At 44.8% G+C, this 21,743-nt stretch overlaps 1 protein-coding gene across 4 annotated transcripts in view; it reads left to right on the top strand.

Moving 5' to 3' along the window:
- GABRR3 (gamma-aminobutyric acid type A receptor subunit rho3) overlaps positions 1-21,743 on the top strand; it is a 2,040,413-nt gene that overhangs the window by 1,426,708 nt on the left and 591,962 nt on the right. For all 4 annotated transcript variants that reach the window (XM_069639257.1, XM_069639256.1, XM_069639259.1 and 1 more), the window contains one exon: positions 19,410-19,538. In XM_069639257.1, the coding sequence (XP_069495358.1) occupies positions 19,410-19,538 (129 nt within the window). The remainder of the gene's footprint in view (positions 1-19,409; positions 19,539-21,743) is intronic.

Below are 21,743 nucleotides of genomic sequence, written 5' to 3'. Positions count from 1 at the left end.
CTCTAACTCTCCACTGGGTTGGGATCTTAGTGTTGTGCTTTCCAAACTCATGGATCTGCCCTTTTAGCCTATGCACAAAGCCAGCCTAAAGTATTTGACATACAAAATTGCATTCCTAGTAGCCGTCACCTCTATAAAGCGAGTCAGTGAGCTACAAGCTTTTTCCGTACAAGACCCTTTCTTCATAATCCACAAAGGCAAGGTTGTCTTCAGAACACATCCTAGGTTTCCATCTAAGTTAATTTCAAAGTTCCATGTTAATCAATCCATAGAACGTCCTACCTTCTTTCAAAATCCATCCAACTCAGCTGAAAGAAGCCTCCATACACTTGATGGGCGGTCTTGTACTATGTGAACAAAACTAAACTCCTAAGGAAAACAGACCAGCTCTTTGTTTCCATAGCACCTGGGAGGGAGGGCGATCACATATCAAAAAACGCCAAATGGATAGTCAAGTGCATACAGCCCCTGATATTCCCTATCCCAAAGAGTTTTACCTTTCACTCCCAGGGCTCACTCTACCAAAGGTACCAGAGCTACCTTAGCCTTCATTGTAAATGTCCCTCTAGACACCATTTGCAAAGCTGCTACATGGAGTTCCATTCATACTTTCACACAGCGTTATTGCATTGACACTCGCTCTAAGGCAGATTCACAGGTGGGACAAGCGGTTCTAAAACATCTATTTGCTGCTGTACCTTCTCACATCCCACCTCCTTCTCCTGATACAGATTGCTAATCTTTGCAGAGCATGTGATCTAAGCAGATCCACAAGCCTCAGAAAGCGATACATTAATCACCGTAATCGGATTTCTGATGCTTGTATCTGCTTAGATTTGCATGCACCCACCCTTCCTCCCCTACTGGAGTCAAAGGTGCGTAGATGTTTTCTGGTTTATCACTGTTTATGCTTTATGACAGTTTCTGATTTATCACATCTGTACTCGCTCTACACTTCATGCAACCTCATGTCAGAAACAAACTCTGAGGGACCTTGCCGTGTGAAGGACCATGGGTACTGTAAGTGATTTCAATCCGGCACACACCTAAGTTACGCCCAGCATGTAGTGCGCAAATGAAACCCTTATTTATTTTTATCTCCAAGTTCAATATTCTGAACGATATACCACTCATATCGCACCCTTCGACTGAGACCCCCGGGGTCACACTGAGCCAGGAATCAGGCTGGTTAGAAAAGGTAAATATTTATGTATTTTAAAATATAAATCACAATATATTTTAATAGGAAACAACAATCACCAATGGGTGACAGAACACTGAATAATATTTGTAATGCACTATGAATCAAGGAATTAGCATAAAACAAAAACAGCATAGAATATAATACTCTTGTGTTGGTTTAGATCAGATGGCACTATGGTTAGAGGTTCCCCCTGAGACACCCCTCAACCGCCCAATAGGCAATTAAATAGATGTGAGGAGAGAGCAGGTATTCAGAAATAGCACAAATCAAACTGAATATCAGTCCCACCATCATGCAGACTCAGGGTACAAACACCAGAGAAAAACAGAATTGACTTTTCAACTGTCAGTATGGCTTTGAAATTGTCTTTGGAATTGACTGAGCAAAAACACCAAATGTGGTCAAAATACTTAAATTATTAGAAATTCCTATGGGAGCCGCTTTGAATAGTTGTACACAATAACAAACAATAATTTAGTCAAAAGAAAACATTTGAAAGCTCAAAGTCCAAGTGGGAAATAATTTAAAGCTAATTCACACTGGTAAAACCTTTCAGAATTTCAAATCGCGGCAAACTTTCCTTGCACGATTTTTGCTACAACGGGTTAATCGCCCTGTTTTGCACTGCCCTGGGTTCTATGGATAGCTAAGGATGTTAGGTACAAGTAGGAGTTGAAATTTCGCTTCTATCATAAAAACGGAGGGAGTTAGAGAGGTTTTAGTAAGAGTCTTTTTTTTGTAAAATAGGCACGAGAATAGAAATTAGAAAATGACAGATGGGTTTCATTACACTATATTATGACTATGAAAAAGCGAATGCCAAAGATGGATCTTACAGTCACGTGATCAGCGTAACCCGCCTGTGGATGCTCTACTTCTTCCTGGGATTTACTTTTCTTAATCAAATCAATAAAAAGTTAGGGTTGAATAACACAGATGAGAAAAGAGTCAGCACAAAGATAGTTCTGGCAATACTATGAATCTAAATTAAAGATGGGATGGGTTTGAGATTGGGATCATACAATGCAGATATAAGGCAGGGTCACTCCCGCTGTGCAGGGAGGCGATGCAGCTCTGGTTCTGGGCCATCCAGCAGGAAATTTCGATCTAGGCAGTTCATCTGGCTGGAGACGAAAACGCGGCGGCGGACGCTCTGATCAGGCAGAGCATGGTCTCTCACGAGTGGGAGGTGGCTCAGGAAGTTCTTTGCCCTTCGGGGAAACCCGCAATTGGATCTTTTTGCCACCAGTGTCAACCGGAAGTGCGAAAGATTCTGCTCGTGGGAATTTCCTCCAAGAGGAGCCTTAGGGGACGTGTTCATAGTGGAGTGGTCCTTCCCAGTGCTGTACGCGTTCCCTCCAGTTCCCGTCATTCCTCAGGTGTTGCGAAGGTTCGGTTCCCGGATGATCCTCATTGCTTCGGCATGGGCCAGGAGAGCGTGATACCCGGACCTTCTAGACATGTCCATCTACCCTCCACGTCGTCTTCCCTACCAAGACGATCTGTTCTCATGGGAGGGGGGTCGAGTTCTCCTTCCAGAGGTCAAGTCTCTCAGCTTTCATGCTTGGTATCTGAACGGCTGAGATATAAGGATTGGGACCTCCCTGAAGACGTGGTGGAGGTGTTGCTTTCGGCCAGAAGGCCCGCAACGAAATCCCTGTACCGTTGCCGTTGGAAGAAGTTCTGCGACTGGTGCAGGGTACAGAATGTGGATCCGTTCCAATGTTCCATTCCTTTGGTTTTGTCTTTTTTGCTTTCTTTAGCCCACAAGGGCCTCCATGTAGGTACCATTAAGGGTTACCTGGCGGCGCTGTCCATATTTAAGAGCTTGTCTGAGGAATGTTCTTATTTCAAAATTCCTTTGATTTCTCAGTTCTTGAAAGGGTTAACTCATGTGTTTCCATCGTCGCCTTTCCAGGTGCCGCCATGGGATTTTAATTTGGTTTTGAAGTTTCTGATGGGAGCTCCGTTTGAGCCCTTACATTCTTGTCCATTGAGATTTTTCGTCTTTTAAAACTGTATTTTCGAATGGATTGTGTCCTCCCACGTATTCCTCATCTTATGATAATTCGTTATCTCCAGCTTTGCTGCTTCGGAAAAATGTTTTCTCGGCAGAGGGCACTGTGCTCGAGGTTGCAGCGTCGACTGTCCCTTGACGGGCTCCGTACTCTGTCGACGTCACTGATGGTATAAATAGCTCGAGCCGCGCCCGTTGCTTCAGTTCTGTTTTTCCGATCGCTTCGCTATTGAGAAAGGCGCGCTTCAAGTTTTTCTGAGAGAAAATGTCGTCTTCTTCTACACCTTCGACACCCAAGACTGGGTTTAAGAAGTGCATCGATTGTGGATCGAAAATGTCGATTACGGATCCTCACCGAGTTTGTCTCTGGTGCCTCGGTTCAAGTCATCGAACCGACTGTGGCTCCTGTCAGTCTATGACAGAGAAGGCCCTTCGTGAGAGGAGAGGTAAACTGTCGGTGGGGAGGGAAGCTTCTAAAGCTAAGGCTGTGTCCAAAAAACATAAAAAATTGACCGATTCGAAGGAGTCGTATCGTCGTAAACATTCCAAGAGATCTCGATCTCGTAGCAGGTCGAGACGCTCATCATCTTCCTCGTCTAAAAAAGTGTAGAGGAGATATGGGTCTCCTTCATCATCTTCCGAGTCATTGACTGAAGAAATTCGATGTCCGACAAAATCGGATTCCCCCAGAAAATGGGAGGAATTTCGAAAAAAGATGATGGAGGTATTCGAGAATGCGGCCTGACCCCCTCGAATAAACCTCAGAAGAGCCATACCCCTAAAGTCGCTCCATTGGAAGACAAAGGGAAGTCGAAAACTACTATGGTTAAAGCCAGTAGTGTCGAGGATACTCGAAAAACTCGAGTCGACGACAAGTCATCGAAGACTCTTAGAGAGTCGAGTACCTCTCCGGTGCCACATAAAAAACATAAGTCGTCGAAGCCTTCCACGACTTCGTCGACGCCATCGGCGTCGATCGCTTCGGCATCAAAGCCAAAAGCGTCTTCGACGCCTGTGCCGAAATCCTCATCAAGTCATCGAAGATTCCTTAGACATCTTCGAAGGATTTTTCTATTCCTTCGACAAATATTATGGAGGAAGAGAGGAGATTTACTCCTTTACCCAGATCTGACTTTCTTAAGTCTATGTCCTCAATTTATGAGGAATCTGCCTCAGAGGATGAGGAAATCTCTCCTTTTGGAGTTCAATATGGCTCAAAGCAAGTTCCAGAGGAACTTATAGATCCAGAGTCTAAAATGAGAGACCTGAGGGATACTTTGCATTCTGCTAGTGGCATTGACACGTCACTAGAATTAGAATTTGCCAGGCCTGATCCTGCAGAACATGCAGACTCAGGGTACAGGAGTCTTATGACTAGAGTAATTGAATATATGGGTTGGGTTAACACTTCACCCGTTTTTGAACAGGATGATATGACAGACATAATTGTCAGAGGTCCTCAAAAAGATCCAGTTCTCCCTTTCCATAGGGCTCTTCAGAGGACAGTGGAAAAAAACTGTGAAAATCCGGAAAGTATTGCTGCTGCAAACAGTAATTTTCCCAGGAAATACAGACCAGCTAGTTCTGATCCTGAATACTTAAACAGACATCCGACTCCAGAAAGTCTAGTTGTTCAGGCAGCATCTACATCAAAACAAACAGCATATTCCACTATCCCTCCGGATAGAGAGGATAAAATAATTGACGCTTGGGCCCGTAAAGTTTTCACTTCAGGCAGCATGGCCCTTAAATCAACCAATGTCACCTGTACCCTGACCAGGGTCACCCATACCCTGTGGGACTGTATTTCGTCGGCGATGATCATATTCCGGAAGGCGTGGAAAGGGAAGGCTTCCTGAATATAGTCAAAGACGGGAAGGAAGCAATGGGGGAATGTCTCCAGTCTGGACTGGATACTGTTGATATCATCAGCAGATCCATGGCTGCAAGCACAGTTCTACGCAGATTTGCGTGGTTGAGAAAGTCGGGGTTTGCACCAGATGTGCAGGCCAGACTTCTCAACATGCCCTTTGATGGCTCGAGGCTGTTTGTCAGTAAGGCTGATGAAAGCCTAGAAAAACTCCAGACCTCAAAAGCAGCAGCTAAATCTCTTAGTGCCTCCATGCGCCAGCCTCAGAAACCCTATTCCGGCTCATCTTCCTGGAGGGTACTACTCTTTTGGTAGAGGAAGCGGACAGGCTTTTCAAAGAGGTAAAGGAAATGTCCCTCGTGGAGCACGAGGAAGAGGTGCGAAACCAGCCTCAGGAGTGGCATCTTTGCCCTCAGCCGCTCCTGCAGCCGCCTCCAAATCACTCTGAGACCTTGTTACACAAAACCCCAGTGGGAAGCAGGTTCTCTCAGCATCTGAAGGAATGGCGGGGCATTACCTCAGATGCTTGGGCACTGGAAACAGTAGCTCAAGGTTACTTTCTCCCCTTTCAAAAAAGGCCTCAGAATCATCTACCGGGGGCCAACTCCGTCAAAATTCCAGACCCGCTCCTGTTGCAGGATATTTTAACCCCGCTAGAGAAAGCTGCTATAGAACAGGTACCTGTAGCGGAGAGGAACAGGGGTTGGTACTCCCCATATTTTCTCATCCCAAAAAAGGGCGGAGGATTAAGACCCATCTTGGACTTGAGAAACTTGAACAAGTTCTTCAGGAATGACAAGTTCAAGATGGTGACCCTTTCTCAGATCCTTCAGGCTCTACAACTCCAAGACTGGTTGGTATCATTGGACCTTCAGGATGCTTACTTTCATGTGCCAATCCATCCCAAGCACAGAAAGTACCTGAGGTTCGCGATTGGCAACTCTCATTATCAGTTTTGAGTTCTGCCATTCGGGTTGACCTCCGCCCGAGGGTTTTCACCAAGCTGATGGCGGTAGTGGCAGCGAGTCTCAGGAGAGGGGGGATTCACGTCTACCCCTACCTGGACGACTGGTTGATCAGAGTACGTTCTCCCAAACGAGCTCAGGAACATCTTTCGATCACCTGCCACTTCCTTCACAAATTGGGCTTCTCCCTCAATTTCAAGAAGTCCCACATGATACCATCCCAAAAGCTCCAGTTTATCGGAGCAGTCTTGGATACTTCCTCGGGAAAAGCCTCGCCTCCCGAGGTGAGAGCTCTCCACATTCTGCAGATGGTGACAAAGTTCCAGAATGCCCAACATCTACCGACCTTTGATTTTCTGAGGTTGCTCGGCCTCATGGCATCCTGCATTTTCCTAGTGCCAGAAGCCAGATTGAGAATGAGATCCCTTCAGTGGGCACTCAGAACTCAGTGGTCCTAGTTCTCAGGGAATATGTCAGATCTTCTGCAAGTCCCGAGCGCAGTTGCTCAGGATTTTATATGGTGGGCTTGCAACGACAATATCCTCAAAGGAGAATATTTTTGGCAACCGTGGCCGGAGATAACAGTAGTGACGGACGTCTCACTCACGGGGTGGGGAGCACACACCAACGATCTGACAATCAGCAGTCGTTGGTCTCCATCGGAGTCCAAACTACACATCAACCTATTGGAGCTGAGGGCAATCAGACTAGCGCTGAAGGCCTTTCTGCCCTCTGTACAGGGGAAAAAATGTTCTGATAATGACGGACAACACAGTGGCCATGTATTATCTCAACAAGAGAGGAGGTGTAGGGTCACTACCACTGTCTAGAGAGGCAATGCAGCTCTGGTTCTGGGCAATATGAGAAGTAATCTCTCTATCTGCAATTCACCTAGCCGGAGAGCAGAACACGGCAGTAGACACTCTGAGCAGGCAGAGCACAATCTCCCACGAGTGGGAGCTAGCTCAGGAAGTCCTTCTGGAGATCTTCACCCTTTGGGGAACCCCTCAAGTGGATCTGTTCACCACCGCCATCAACCGGAAGTGCGATCAGTACTGCTCAAGGGAATTTCCTCAGAGAGGAGCTCTGGGAGACGCATTCGTAGTGGAGTGGAAGTTTCCACTGCTGTACGCGTTTCCTCCAGTCCCCGTGATTCCTCAGGTAATCAGGAGGGTGAGAAAGTTCAGGAAAACCATGATCCTAATTGACCCGGATTGGACCAGGAGGACGTGGTACCCGGACCTTCTAGACATGTCCATCTGCCCTCCAATATGTCTTCCGCAAAGAGAGGATCTTCTCTAGCAAGAGGAAGGTCGGGTTCTCCATCCAGAGGTCAAGACACTCAACCTTCACGCATGGTTTCTGAGAGGTTGAGATACAAGGATTGGGATCTTCCGGATGATGTAATGGAGATGTTGCTTTCGGCCAGAAGGCCAGCAACAAAGTCTTTGTACTGATGTCGCTGGAATAAGTTCAGTAACTGGTGCAAGGATAAGGATGTGGACCCTTTTCAATGTGGCACCCCAATGGTGCTTTCTTTTCTATTGCATCTAGCCAATCTGGGGCTCCAGATAGAAAACAATTAAAGGCTATCTTGCTGCGCTGTCCATTTTCAAACGCCCCTCGGAAGAGGTTTCATACTTCAAAATTCCATTAATAATACAATTCCTAAAAGGAGTTACTAACGTATACCCTCCAGTACCTTTTCATGTCCCAGCTTGGGATTTAAATTTGGTACTTAAGTTTCTGACTTGTATACCTTTTGAGCCTCTACACTCCTGTCCATTGAGGCTTCTAACATTAAAGACTGTTGTCCTTGTGGCCTTATCAGCCCGCAGGGTTAGTGAACTTCAGGCTCTCTCATGCAAACCTCCATCCACTATTTTTTATAAGGACAAGGTAGTTCTCAAAGTTAAACTTTCCTTTTTACCAAAAGTGGTTTCCGACTTCCATTTGTCACAAAAAATAATATTACCAACTTTCTATCCTCCTCCTCATTTGGGCAAAGAAGAGGAGAGACTACATAGACTAGACCCCAAGAGGGCTCTTAGTTTCTATATTTCAAGGATGTCAAAGTTACGCCAAGATGACCAGCTTTTTGTGGGTTATACTGGTCATAAACTGGGTTTATCAGTGACAAAACAGACCATAACCCGCTGGATCATTGTAGCTATACTGGAATGCTACAAATTAGCGGCAAAAGACCCACCAGATGGGCTTCGAGCCCATTCTACAAGGGGAATGGCTACTTCTGTGGCTCTAAAGAGGGGAGTTCCTGCAGCAGACATTTGTTCAGCTGCAACTCGGAAATCAATGCATACTTCCATCAAGCATTACTGTTTAGAAACTGCTTCCTCTAATGAGGGGCTGTTTGCCAAGGCGGTACTTCACTCAGTCCATGAAAACAGTATTTAGTACTCCCACCTCCAAAATTGACACTGCTATGGGAGTCTATCATAAGATGAGGAATACGTGGGAGGAAACAATCCATTCGAAGAACAAGTTACTTACCAACTGTAACGTTCTATCGACTGGATGTTCTTGCCATGTATTCTTCATCGACCCTCCCATCCTACCCCGCAGTACAGTTTGTTTTCTTACACTTTCCTCTCATGAAGAGTGCATCAGTCATGAGGCACGCCTGGGAGTTCCTCCTATAATTTCATCGAAAAAACAGAACTGATGCAACGGGCTCGGCTCGAGCTATTTATACCATCAGTGACGTCGACAGAGTACGGAGCCCGTCGAGGGACAGTTGACGCCGCAACCTCGAGCACAGCGCCCTCTGGCGAGAATTATTTTTCCGAAGCAGCAAAGCTGGAGATAACGAATTATCATAAGATGAGGAATACGTGGGAGGAATATCCAGTCGAAAGAACGTTACAGTTGGTAAGTAACTTGTTTTTTAGTTCCGGTTGCTTCTGCACGCAGAGTGAGTGAGTTGCAGGCACTTTCCGCCAAACCACCCTTCACTATGTTGCCCAAGGACAGGGTTGTCCTTAGGGTACGGCCTTCCTTTCTTCCGAAGGTTGTGTCGGAATTCCATCTGAGCCAGAAGGTAATTCTTCCGGCATTCTATCGTCCTCCACATCCTGGTAAGGAAGAGGAGAGGCTCCATAGGTTGGATCCTAGGAAAGCTTTGAGTTTCTATCTCTCACGGATGTCCTGGGTCAGAGTGGACGATCAGCTCTTTATTGGTTACGCTGGAAGGCGTTTAGGTCAGACTGTTTCTGCAGACCTTGTCTAGATGGATCATTTTGACGATCTCTGAATGTTATTGGTTGGTGGGGAAGGACCCTCCTGTAGGTTTACGGGCCCATTCTACTAGGGGTATGGCTGTCTCCACTGCACTACAGAGGGGTTTTCCGATTCGCAATATTTGCGAAGCGGCCACATGGGCCTCTGTCCATACTTTTGTGAAACATTATTCCCTGGACTCTATCCATGGGCAAGATTTGGCCTTTGGCAAGGCAGTCCTCTATTCTGCAATTTGATTGCGCATTCTAAAATGTCAATTTTTTTCCCCCATCTCCTTATGTTGGTACTGCTTTGGGAGTGGGAGTCTGTCAAAGATGTGGAATACGTCGGAGGACACAATCCCCTCGAAGAATTAGTTACTTTCTTACCTGGTAACGTTCTTTCGATGGGATGTTCCTCTGACGTATTTCACATCGTACCCTCCCTACCTTCCCCTCTACAGAATTCTTATGCGATTGCAGCTTCCGTTTCCGCAAGGCTTTCTGTAGTCATACTGGCAGAAGATTGGTGCCACACGTTCTGGGGGGAAAAAACTACAACTGAGGCTACGGGCGTTGTGCGTCCTACTTATAACATCCAGTGACGTCGACCGTCGGAGGAGGTCCTCGAGGCAGCGTATCTACGTAATCGACGCAGGACGCCTATGCCGAAAATGTTTCCCGAAGTAGCACAGCTGTGGTAATTGCTGTCAAAGATGTGGAATACGTCGGAGGAACATCCCATCGAAAGAACATTACCAGGTAAGAAAGTAACTAGTTTGTCTCTATCCGTGAGTTCAGTTATTCATAAATTGGCTTTTCGTATGTGGTTAGCAGTCCAGCTAATACGGTTACCCGCGTAGTTCGGGTACAGCCCGCTGCAGTTATAGAAGGGCCTTTTTTTCTTAAGGCAAGAAATGCTTAATGCTGGAATCAAATGGTTGCTAAAGCAATTCGGCTAAGTTCATAATTCCAATGTATTGATCACAAAAAAAAAGAAAAATGGTCAGTTCAGGAATTGCCTGTTTCCCGGGTATAGTTCCCAGGTATATCTCCATTTGTTCTGCTATTCAGAAGTGTGAGGTCCCAATCCCTCAAAAACTGGGCCCATTAAGCACCCTTCTGATTCCCTGTTTTTTTAGCATCAAACATTTATTTGTAATGTTTCTATAGGAAGCACAGTCTTGGGCATCTGGTGCATCGTGTATTAAAATCCCACCCATAAGGATCATCTGATTTTCTGAATGCTCGCACCAAGTGGAGATAGTATCCTCTAGGACTACATGAATGTTCTCCATGCGTGCAGTATCTGGGGGGCGGGATGTGTAGATTTACAATCAAAATATTACATCTATCTCCAGGCTCAAGAAAGCATAGCTCAACTGCCTGGACAAAGTCTGTGATCGAGAATTGATCAAGGGAGCAGGGCTCAATTTCCTGTCTTTCCCTGATGATCAGCCCCCCATGTGGTCGACCCTATGTGACTCCATTTGCTTTGATTTGATGTAAGTGTTATCCCTCTATACACATTGTAGACTCCAGGTATGGTTCCTGGAGGAGGAAGAAGTCATAATTAGCAAGCAGGGGTACTGAACCCTCCCCGATAATAATGTGGCCGTGGCCCCTTGTATTCCAGCTTTCTATTCCGTAACTTTGTTCCCCTTCTTTCAAATGGCTCTTTATCATAGTCATATATCTATTTGCCGGGGACCAGTTGTTTCTCACCCTCTTCTGCAATTAAACCTTCAGAGAGGACGGGACACCATGACCCCCAAAATGTTTTCCTGTAGAACACTGGGGGAGAGTAAACCACACTTGTTCCTTATTTGAAATATTGGGGCCCTTCTCAGTATTAGAGGACTTTGTAGGCAAATCACAGCAGACTGTCAATTTAAAACCCAAGCTGTGCAATTCATCACCACACATGCACAGTAGGGAAACCACCATTGTTGAGGAAAATGTAATCAATGCCCAATTTGTTGCGCTATCCCATTTAGGGAACTCAATTTGAACCATATCTCTGCTTCTAATCATAAAGAGTCTAGGAATAGTCGACCACGTGTAGTAGCAGAAAGCGGTTAATAAAAGGGCTATTTGTCATAGGGGACAGTTCTTCAAGCTTCACCACGGAACCAAAATGTTGCTTCTCCTCTGGTACTTTGGTCAAGATGCAGGCTGGGGTAGGCCACTCCTTCAGTTGAGATGCTTAGAAATTGGCCCTGCAGCCTTAGTATCCCCATTATCACTGGTTACCCGGTGATCATTTGTACTAAAAAAAATCAGGAGCTGAGTGGTACAGCACTTCTACTTCAGGCCTTTGCCAGACAGGATAGTCAAAATAATTTTGTATGTCTTCATGTTTCATAGTTCCTGTTAGGAAAGATTTCCATTTGTGTGTAATTTTCCCTCCAGTTGTGAACACCCCAACTTGGTGCTGTTGTCTGACCATCCAAGCCTGACCTTGCCAGTGGAGCACAGCCTTCTACTGCACTCTGCTGGGTTTTCGCTCACTTTGTTATGGGGAAACTGACATGCCCTTAAAGACGGTCAGTACTGGGAGACTTTGTTTTGTGGGTTACATTGACCCACTCAGCAGAATTCCCATACATAACCAATCTGCGCTTCTGCAGTCAATAGCAAAATGGCTGCGCTGGCTCCTTGGAGCACCATTGCATCGAAACTGAATTTGGCAGCGACAAAAGGATGGCTGCACCATCTTGCCAAAAACCCATTGGGCGAGTTGGAACAGGGAGCACACAGAGAAAGGTGCCAGGGTGTGTTCGTGTGTGCACCAAAAGAAGCGAATGGAGAAAAAAAACAGTACTGCTCTGCTGTTTACAAAAAGTTCTCATTGAAAAGGAAATATTTTAAAATAAAAAGGATGCTGCCCTGATGCTCTTTTCAACTATTCCATATCCCATTGCTTTTTATCAATAAGGCCCTTCCATGCCCATCCATATTCGCATTGTGCTTCACCAGAAGAGAGCATTATCCCTGAATGACAGGCTAATGTCAAGCCAAATCTGGGAAATCTAAGAAACTACACTTTCAGCCATGCGAGAAAACGCTTAACTTTTGGGTTATAAAATGCCAAACAAAGCTTTAAAGAAATCATAACTCTATGGGTATGTGTCAATTTCAGTGAACCTGTGGCTTGAACAAACTTCTGTATAAAAGAAACTGAATAGGGCTGCAAAATAATATTGGGAAGCCAGGTGGAAGAAAGAAATACTGAATTTAAAAGAGAAATCCTAACAGCTTTCACCATGTGTCAAAATGGGCTTTTGTAAACCAAAAGAAAATGCCTGCTTTAAAAGTACAATGTTGAATAAAAACTTGTCTTAACTATTTTGTTAAGAAACTTTGAAGACTTTTATCTTTGCAACAGGACTTCTCAGGAATGTAAAAAGTTAACAGTGTAAATGTAATTTTGTGGTTTTTAATTTAAGATGTCGTAGCCCTCACTGCCATATTGGGAACAGAAATGGCAGAGAATTGCATATTCTAAGGAAAGTGTACATGATGTCACTTTGAAATTCAATACTGATATGCCTAATAAACTATACAAATATATAAAGTTATAGAATTTTAGGCCTAATGTTTTTTTACTGAAAACAATGAAAAAGTGTTAAGCCGGACAAAAAAAAGTCTTACAAACTGCAGAGTTGGACTGGCACGCTCTGCGTAAAATATGTAATCTGCCTATGAAATTTGTTAAGATGCCACAAATGTAAAAATGGGCCATTTCTGTCAAAACTGGGTTGTGGAAACATTTACTGTGGGAGGTTCTGGACATAGTAAGCCCACATAATAAAGCTGGTGTCATGTCTCTAAAAGTCCAATCAGCTGATAAGGAGGGTGGTAATGATCACCCCTGTCCAATCCAGTTGTTAGGGGTGTACCCAGCCTAAGCCTGCCCTACCATATTCTATGATGTCACTTGCTTTTATACAAAGGGTTGGAGCTCACAGACACTCTCTCCTGAATTTCCAGCGCCTGCGTTCCTGATATTCTACATTCATCTTGCCAGATTCCAGACTCCACTCCATGGCCAAAGCATAGCTGACTCTATCCCAGCAAAGCCTTGAACTAAAAACCCCATTAAAAAAGGGAAAAAGCTGTAGTTCTCTTTTGGGGGAGCATCCTGAGACCAGACAAGCTTTTTGCCCACTAACCGCATGCCCGATGTACCTCTGCCATCCAGCTGTACCACTACCTGCATCCAACTGTACCTTTACCATCCAGTGACCAGACAGGCCTAGCTGTGGTTCTGCCAGGAGAGTCCGGCGGCCGTCGTGTGGTGACCAGAACCCAGTTGACTGTTCCAAAATCCCAAGCTCAAGCGTGGACTGTGAGTATCTCCCCATCCCATAGAAACACATAGCCTACCCATCTTGATCCTTTGTCTTGTTCCACTCTCCCAGTAACGCTATCCATACTCTGTTAACTTGGCTAAAACGGTTAGAATTCTCTGTGCACCCCGTCCTTGTTTTTCAAGTGTTAGCGCAATTCTGTCATTCATCCCATCTTGTAACTACTTAGCGATATTTGGAATAATTTAAACCCACATAAAGTTGAACGCGGGGGTGACAAGGTTGACGTCACAAATCATCCTTGGATCGTACCGTGTCTTTCTTTAACTATCTAGCCTTGATAATCTAGTTTAAGTAAAACTTGTTTTTCTTTCCAAACCAATTTCCTATTTTTCACAGCTTTATTTTATCAAAACCGAACCTCCTTTTATCTTGCAAATCTCATCCAGTTCTTTAGCTATAGACATCCTATTACCTTTATATTGTCCCTGTGATGTGAATCTATCCCCCAGCCCAAAAACCGCATTGCCTTGTGATTGCTAGGGTTTATACATTACTGCTATTGTGAGAAATCATATTTGCCTCATAGATTTAACCGCACATTAATTATTTATTTGTCAATTTCTGAGTGTCATTTTAGGCCATTGCAAAGAGTTTACTTCTTATTTTGTGAGTTAAGGTCGGATTTTGATTCTGTTTGCTGCCGCATATCCTGACTACCGGCTGCTTCTTTCTATCCACTCAGAATTAGATTAATTGTGGGTAGAGGGAACATTGCAGGGGGAATCCTTAACGCTGGTGCTATCTATCCAATTGAAAAAGTGCTCCTATTCATTTTTGCTTTGGATATGTTCTTGTAGAAGTTTAACCATGTGTATTTCAGTAGTTTTCATTGTAATTATCATCCCATTGGTGATTGTGAAGACATATTGCATTCCAATCCAACCGGCCTGGTTCATGGTCCATTGTGACCCGGGGTATTTGTAAAAGGCGGTGTGAGGCGGGTTGTGTGCCATCTCAAATTGAATTCATGGAAAATAAAGAGAAAGCATTCCAATTGTGCGCTACATCCTAGGCTAAGACTAAGGTGTGTCACCCGATTGAAATCGTTAAGTTTCCCTTAGCCTTTCACTCTGTTGCAAGTTCTTTGCAACATGTTACCAGAGCACAAAGTACCCTACATTACAGTAGAAGTACAGATGTGCCTTGTACAGAACTGGTGGCAGCTGTTATTTTTCATATATGTTAACCCTTTCTTTCGGTCCATATTGTGTTTACCGCGTTTGGCACAGGACAGTGGCTTGTCCCCAAAATGGCCATTCCATGAGGTCTTTTGTTCATTCCTTTGGCCATCTTGTCCCTTTCCCTACCCCAGGTCGAGCAGAAAACCCTTATTTGGTCCACATGACGTCCCCCGCGCAAATCGAAGCTTTCGCTGGTGTCTGGCATGCCTTGTGCGTGTGCCACTAGGATGTGGGCTGGACTGTCTAGTTCCAATACACATCCTGGGTGCAAGAGTGTATGGTGTGCTGGGAATGACTGGGACCACCAAGGTCCGTGATTGGTCCATGTCTGGCATGGCTGTATGTCAGCAGATCTCTCATTGGAGCCTCTTCGTTTTGGCGCAAAGGAGATTCTGGATAAGAGAAGGGGCCAAACACCCATACCAGGTCAATCTATCGAGTTCACACCAAGCTTAGGATAGGTGCCAAGTATCCTGAAAACAAGAAGCTGAGTCGACGAAACGCTGGTGACCCGCTGGAGGGTTTGGCATCCTAAGCCTGCTGTTGTCCCGCAGGACCCCCTGCTTCTGATCGAAAGTAGGTGTTCAAAGGCGCTTCGACCCATTTGAATAGTAGCACCAACTATTCACGGCACCTCAACCTTAAACTGAAAGCAAGCCTTCTCAGAAGTTTTCCTGGGCCAACCAGTGAACTGACACACAGGACCTTTACTCTGGAACCGCTGCCGTCTCGAGTTGACACTTGAAACTTTGGCGATCGCAAGCATGTGCTATAAGGCACTCTCCAGCTGAGTTTCGTACACCTAGGCTCCCTAGGTCTGGAATTGGGAGAGTACACCTGAACCAGAGTGCACGCGGTCACTGTGTCGTCCTGCCGTGGTGACTAACTTCGAGGGTGCGCTGCTGCAATACCTCCCTGTGTCCTGACACGAGCTGCAGTGGATTTGAGCTGATCCCTCCATCAGGGACAGAGAAATCCCCAATGACCCGCCACAGAATCATCCCTGGAACTCAGCCGCTGAAAGCCGCAGAACCGCACAATTGCAGCATTTGACCCGCAACCGAAGTGGAAGTTTGGTCCGGAGGGTGTCTTGGGTCGGTAAGTACTTGTAACCTTTACCAGTGGCCCCTGGCGCATCCATCCATTTTTACGCACGAGTGTCCCCTGAAGGCCCCTCACCTTTATTGAGGTACCCTGTGCTACCAAGCTATTCCCAACTTTGGGATCCTGTTCTGCCCTCTTGGGGAGATCCTCCTGGAATAGTGGGAACTTATTCTTCACTGCCTCACCTGCCTTCCTGAGCTGCTACAGCCCCTGCAAGAGACCCTGTTTTTGCCCAAACGCACAATAGCATGCACCTGCATCCGAAAGTACTTTTGCGCATAAGGCTCCACTCTTCTTAGGGATTGGCCTGCCTCTCAGTTAGGGTTTAATAAGCGAAGGACTACCTAAAGTATACACACACTGTTTGCTCTCTTTCTTCGCAGGTTGTGTACCCTTACTGTGTGCTATTCCTTTTGGTCATTGGTAACTTTATATATGTTTGATGATAGTGTTATGTTGGTTTGATGACAAGTAGAACACTTGACATTGGGGCATGCTAAATAACGATCCAAAAGTATTTGGTATAGGTACATGGAGAGTACTGCCAATACTCATTGTCAGGACATTGGTCTGCCAACCACGATAGAATCAGATGCAGCTTTATTTTTTTTAAACTTGGCCCAGAAGTCAATAGCACATGATTGTGTGCTATTTTTGGAGGAGTTGGCTAAAAAGAAAAAATATGTTCTCTATACTCAACAGGGCTTGTTTTTAGAAACACCTCAGTTATTTCATCAAATTACACACACCAGCATTAATGAAGATTGCCCATGCTCAGAGTGCTGGACAGTCTTGATTCTATTATAGACAAGGAGGCTAGCATTATGCTTTTCTATCTTTATTACTGCATATTCAGCAATTTTAAATCTCAAACCTTTTAACACTTTAACTGATCAAAACATTTTGTTTGCTCTGCTGCTTTTAAACCAAAATAGGGTTGTCAGTTCAAGTCCCACTTAAAATGTTTCTTTCACAGACTACAAAACCCCATAAGTCTCTGCTTCCTTGTTGTTTTTTCCAGCTTTCAGTGTCCAATCGGGCACAGATCCAACGTATATGTAGTCCTCTTCTCTAATCATCTTCCTCTTTCTTTGGCAGCTAAAAGCTAAAGTCCATATAACTTTCAACTCAACTGGTAACTTTGCAATTAACTGAACTGGAACGACAATCCTGCCATTCCCATGCTCTGGCAGAACCACAGAACTGTCTTCTCGCATTCATGCTGAACCCTTCTCATGTTTGCTTCTGATCTTCCCCTGCAACCAATAGAGAATTGATTATAAGGGTGTGGCATCCTCACCAAGCCCGGTCTACCCCTTTTCTTACATCTTTTGTCGCCTTTGTGAAGTACGTCACTATCTTGGGGTCCAACTCAGGGGTATCTATGACCTTCCATGGCAGGAGCGGTCTGGGACATTCAGCTTTCATCTTTGCTCTGACTTCTCTGTTCAGCGGCTTGCGTAGGTGTTGTGCCATATACTGGGCCACCCTGGGCGACGGCACCTACTCGGAGGATCGTGGATGAGCTATGGCGTCTGGGTCAAACGTATCTAAAAGGTCTTCCTCGTACTCTTGAGGCTCTTTAGCCGAATCAAGCTGCTGTATCCCAATGTCTTCCTCGCCCTCATCATCTGGCGAGTATCCTGCATCCTCCTCATCCCCTTCATTGTCCACCCCTGGGACAGAGGGTCGAGAGTCTGGCACTGCCGCCCTCATCATAAAGGACGCCTTAAACCTGATCACTGGGTCGGCTGTCTCTTGGGTGTGTTGAGCCCACCCATTCTGAGGTGCTCGGGGGCGTCAAAGAGGCAGTCCTCTTTCAAGCTTTCTTACAGCCCTGTTCAGCCCCGGATTCGGGGTGTCTTACTGATGATCCCTCCCCGGGCTCAATGCCCTTTTACCCCTGGGTACTTTACTTTCTGCCTTCTGTTTGCACAGTATGGCCCCCAGATGGTCTAGCCTCTGAGCTAGGGGCATCATGCCCTCCGTCACTGCCTGTGACAGAGAATCCCGAAGGACTCTCTTGAAGCTGAGGGAGAGATCCTCATCTGGAGCAGACAGCTCTTCCCACCCCTCAGCACTCCATTCAGGGGAAGTGCTGTGTGGGTCTTATAATGTGCCATTGTACTTAATGAGCTGCTGGAGGGAACTCAGATGCTGAGCCACACGTAGCGTTTTTTCCTTCTTTTTAAGGTGTGCTAATTATGCCTTCTCGCATTTGCCACGGTGCTCTCAGAAGTCAGCTTGCTGAGCGAGCGTGAACGAAATCTCTGTGACGAGATCCGTCGCGCTAATGCTCTGTGAAGGGAGTTTCTCCTAACGGGGTCCTAAAGACCTCCATGTGCTGATCGAGGATGGAGGGGCTGGTTGCCTAACGCGGGTGCATTTGCCCCCGGCTCCAGCCCTAGCCTCTGAGTGCTTGCTGTGAGGAATTCTTCGGACGCGGGTAATTGGCAACATGTGACGGCGTGCTGCTGAAAACGCCTGTCCTCACACCCGTCGTACAAGCGGATCGCTTAAATATTCGCCCACTGCGTTATTTTTTAACTACGCTGCGCAAAGATATAAGCGAGGAAACACTTGCGTAGCCTTATCTAAAAATCCAAACATTAAAACACACATATGATAAGACAGAAATGAAGGGCACTTGACTGCAGCAACATGGAGAGAGGAAGAGGATTAGAGAAGAGGACTACATATATGTGGGATCTGAGTCTGAGTGGATACTGAAAGCTAGGAAAGACTACAAGGAAGAAGAGACTTATGGGTTTGTTTAGTCTGTAAAAGAAACATTTTAAGTGGGACTTGAACTGACAACCCTATTTTGGTTTAAAAGCAGAGCAAACTAAATGTTTTGATCAGTTAAAGTGTTAAAATGTTTCAGATTTAAAATGGCTGGATATGTATTAATAAAGAAAGAAAAGCATAATCCTTGCCTCCTGTCTCGACATAGAATTTGAATCATGCTCTCCTTGGGCCTGGGTATTTTACCGGTGTATGAGTATTAAGGCGTTTGGAAGAACATACCAAGGGAAGAGTGTGCATGTCTCTGCACATTACATGTGGAGACGTAACAACATATATTATTGGAATGGCCTGTTCTTAGACCCAATTATGAAAAATACTATTCTAAATTCCAGCTTCAACAATATCATCAGTCTTGGGCAACAGTATTGGGGCTGAATCACTTGTAATTACATCATCAGCCTATGTCTGCGGGCTAAAGAAATGTTAGATGTAATCTGTCCTTTAAATGTGTGAACAAGCATAGGGTTTTTTATGATTGTTTTATAAAAGTGAATGTTTTAAAATATACTGTCTATGTAAAATGTTGATTGTATATGTCTAGTTAGTAATGTTGTTAATGATTTTATATGTTTAGTGTAAAAGGTTGGTATTACAACTACCAGCACTTAATGTATTTTTTTTTTTTTGCTGTGCCCCTCTCCTGTACAGGTGTTTATTCTCCAGTTGGAAGGTGAAAAACATTGGCGTCTTTATAAACCTACTGTCCATTTAGCTCGGGAGTACAGTGTGGAATCAGAGGCTAAGATTGGGACCCCTACACATGAATTTGTATTAAAGGTTATCGTTTATGTTCTTGTAGTTTATATTTTTCTTTTTTTGCATCTGGTTGATTAGTGTGAAGTAAACAATGTGCTTTTATCCCTCAACTTAAATAATTGACTCCTGCAATGTGTTTAAACATGCTTTGTTTTGCATTATAAAAGTTAACCAGAGCAGCAACAGATTACACTTTTTTATGAAATGAAAATGTGAAAAAATTTGCCTCGAGCAAGGTTTTTCATGCAAACATCATAGAACCGTTTGGTAGAGTTCATTCTTGTTAGCCTTAGTAAGCCATCATTACCCAATGCAATTTTCTTTCTTTCACAATAAGAGATTCAGATCTCTGACCAACTCCCCACAGATCTGCAGGATAAGATCCATAAGAAATGCATTTACCCTCAGATACCTCATCAATATTTGTCTAATATCAGAAGCTGATAAAAAAAGGTTTTAATTCTGTAGCCAACACGCGTTCATTCGATTGACAACAGACAGGCACCGTCTCACCCCCTAACTCCCACACATGCAGCTGGGCGTTTACATTATACAACCGCAGCCGATTCTTTGTTCGAGTGCCCCACCCTTTCATTTGCATCGTCCTCTTGTTAATGTTAAAGGTATTTATTTAGCGCATTGTCAACAACTGAGTTGGTCTCCAGGCGCTGAGGCGGATCTGTAAACAAAGAGGTGGGGTTTGGGTTAGTGGGTCAAGAGGGTGTAGGAAAGTGAGAAGGTGGTGTCCTGTTGGCAGCTTCAGTTCGGTTTTCACTGTGCGGTGAGCTTGGATGAGGATATAGGATCGAAACGAGTCCTCTTGTGCTGTTGCGATGTGTTGATTGTTGTTGCAGTGTGGTGCAGTGCATGTGGTTTGCTGTGAGAGAATTGGTTGTGTGGGTTTTTGTGTGAATTAAGTATGCAGAAATTGGAGGTTTTGGTTAGTGGGTTATATGTCTCTTAATCCTTGTAGTTTTGTTTAATGTGTCCGGTTGTCATACTGGGTAGGTATATTCTTTCTCTTTTTTTTCTGATGGTCTAGTTTCTAGGGCGATGGCGTGGCTGGTTCCTAGCTAAATTATTTGAGCTTAGTACACCCGGTTGGGCGAGCATTATCCCCTATTTCGATAGTGGCGTTATATTATTATTCCCCCTGCTCCTATCTGTTTACTGTCAGTAGTCCATTGGGTAGATATATTCTTTCTTTCCCTTTCCTGACTGTCTAGCTTCCAGGGCAATGGTGAGGCTGGTCCCCAGCTAAGTTATTGAGCTTAGTACACCCGGGGGTTCCATGTAATAATGTCGCCACAAAAATCTCACCATGCAAAAATATCGCCGAAAAAAGGCAGTTTTTTTGTGGTGACATTATTGCATGGAACATGCGGGGGACACCCTCGCAACCCCCAATTTATTTATTTTTAAATATATATATATATATATTTTTTTTTTGTTTTGCCCCTGTCCCCATATATATGGTCACCCATATAATATAGCCACAACCTTTTCCCGGCGATATTATTTACGGCGACCATATATATGGGGATAATATTACCTGATACCCACCCAGGAGGGCGAGCATTATCACTACTTACGTAGTGGTGTTATATTATCATTCCCCATTCCTTCCTATCTATTTACTGTAATGGGCCATTGCTGCCTGTGATTACAAGTTGGGCCAGGTGTTATTGCTAGGTCATAACTTGCCTTCCTTCCCGATAGATCTGTGGATGTTCTTTGGTATGATTCGAAGTGGTTTATCTTTCAATTGATGGTTGGATATGTTGTGGATCCGTATATCCTTACTTCTTTTAAGGGTCGATGACTTGGGGAATCGGGATAGGTTCCTCTCTCAGCCTAGTTCTGCTGTGTATGCCCTTATGGACATTCTTTCTATTTATGGGGTGAGGAGCCAGGATTTGAGGAGTTTCCTGAATTGTAGGTGATCTCTTGTGTTCCGTATGTTCTTTGGTAGTTAGTTCCAGGTTTTTGGGGCAAGGCGAGAGAAAGAGGATCCTCCGAGTTTTCTCTTGTTGTATGATTTGGGCTCCAAACGGATGTCGCTACTGAATCGGAGTGGCCTTCTAGTGTGATGTACGTTTTTATATTTTTTCCAAGGACCTCTGTACCTTGGTCGTGGATTGCTCTATGCGTTATTTGATCAGCTGTTTGATGGGTAGGCAGTGTAGCATTTTCAGTGCGGGTGTGATGTGTTCTCTAGACTATTTG

The sequence above is a fragment of the Ambystoma mexicanum genome, chromosome 7q (assembly GCF_040938575.1).
Source record: "Ambystoma mexicanum isolate Mex_15411 chromosome 7q, UKY_AmexF1_1, whole genome shotgun sequence".
NCBI classification, from domain to species: domain Eukaryota; kingdom Metazoa; phylum Chordata; class Amphibia; order Caudata; family Ambystomatidae; genus Ambystoma; species Ambystoma mexicanum.
The sequence above is the reverse complement of the archived record's forward strand: the minus strand, read 5'-3'. Positions and strand labels throughout refer to the sequence as shown.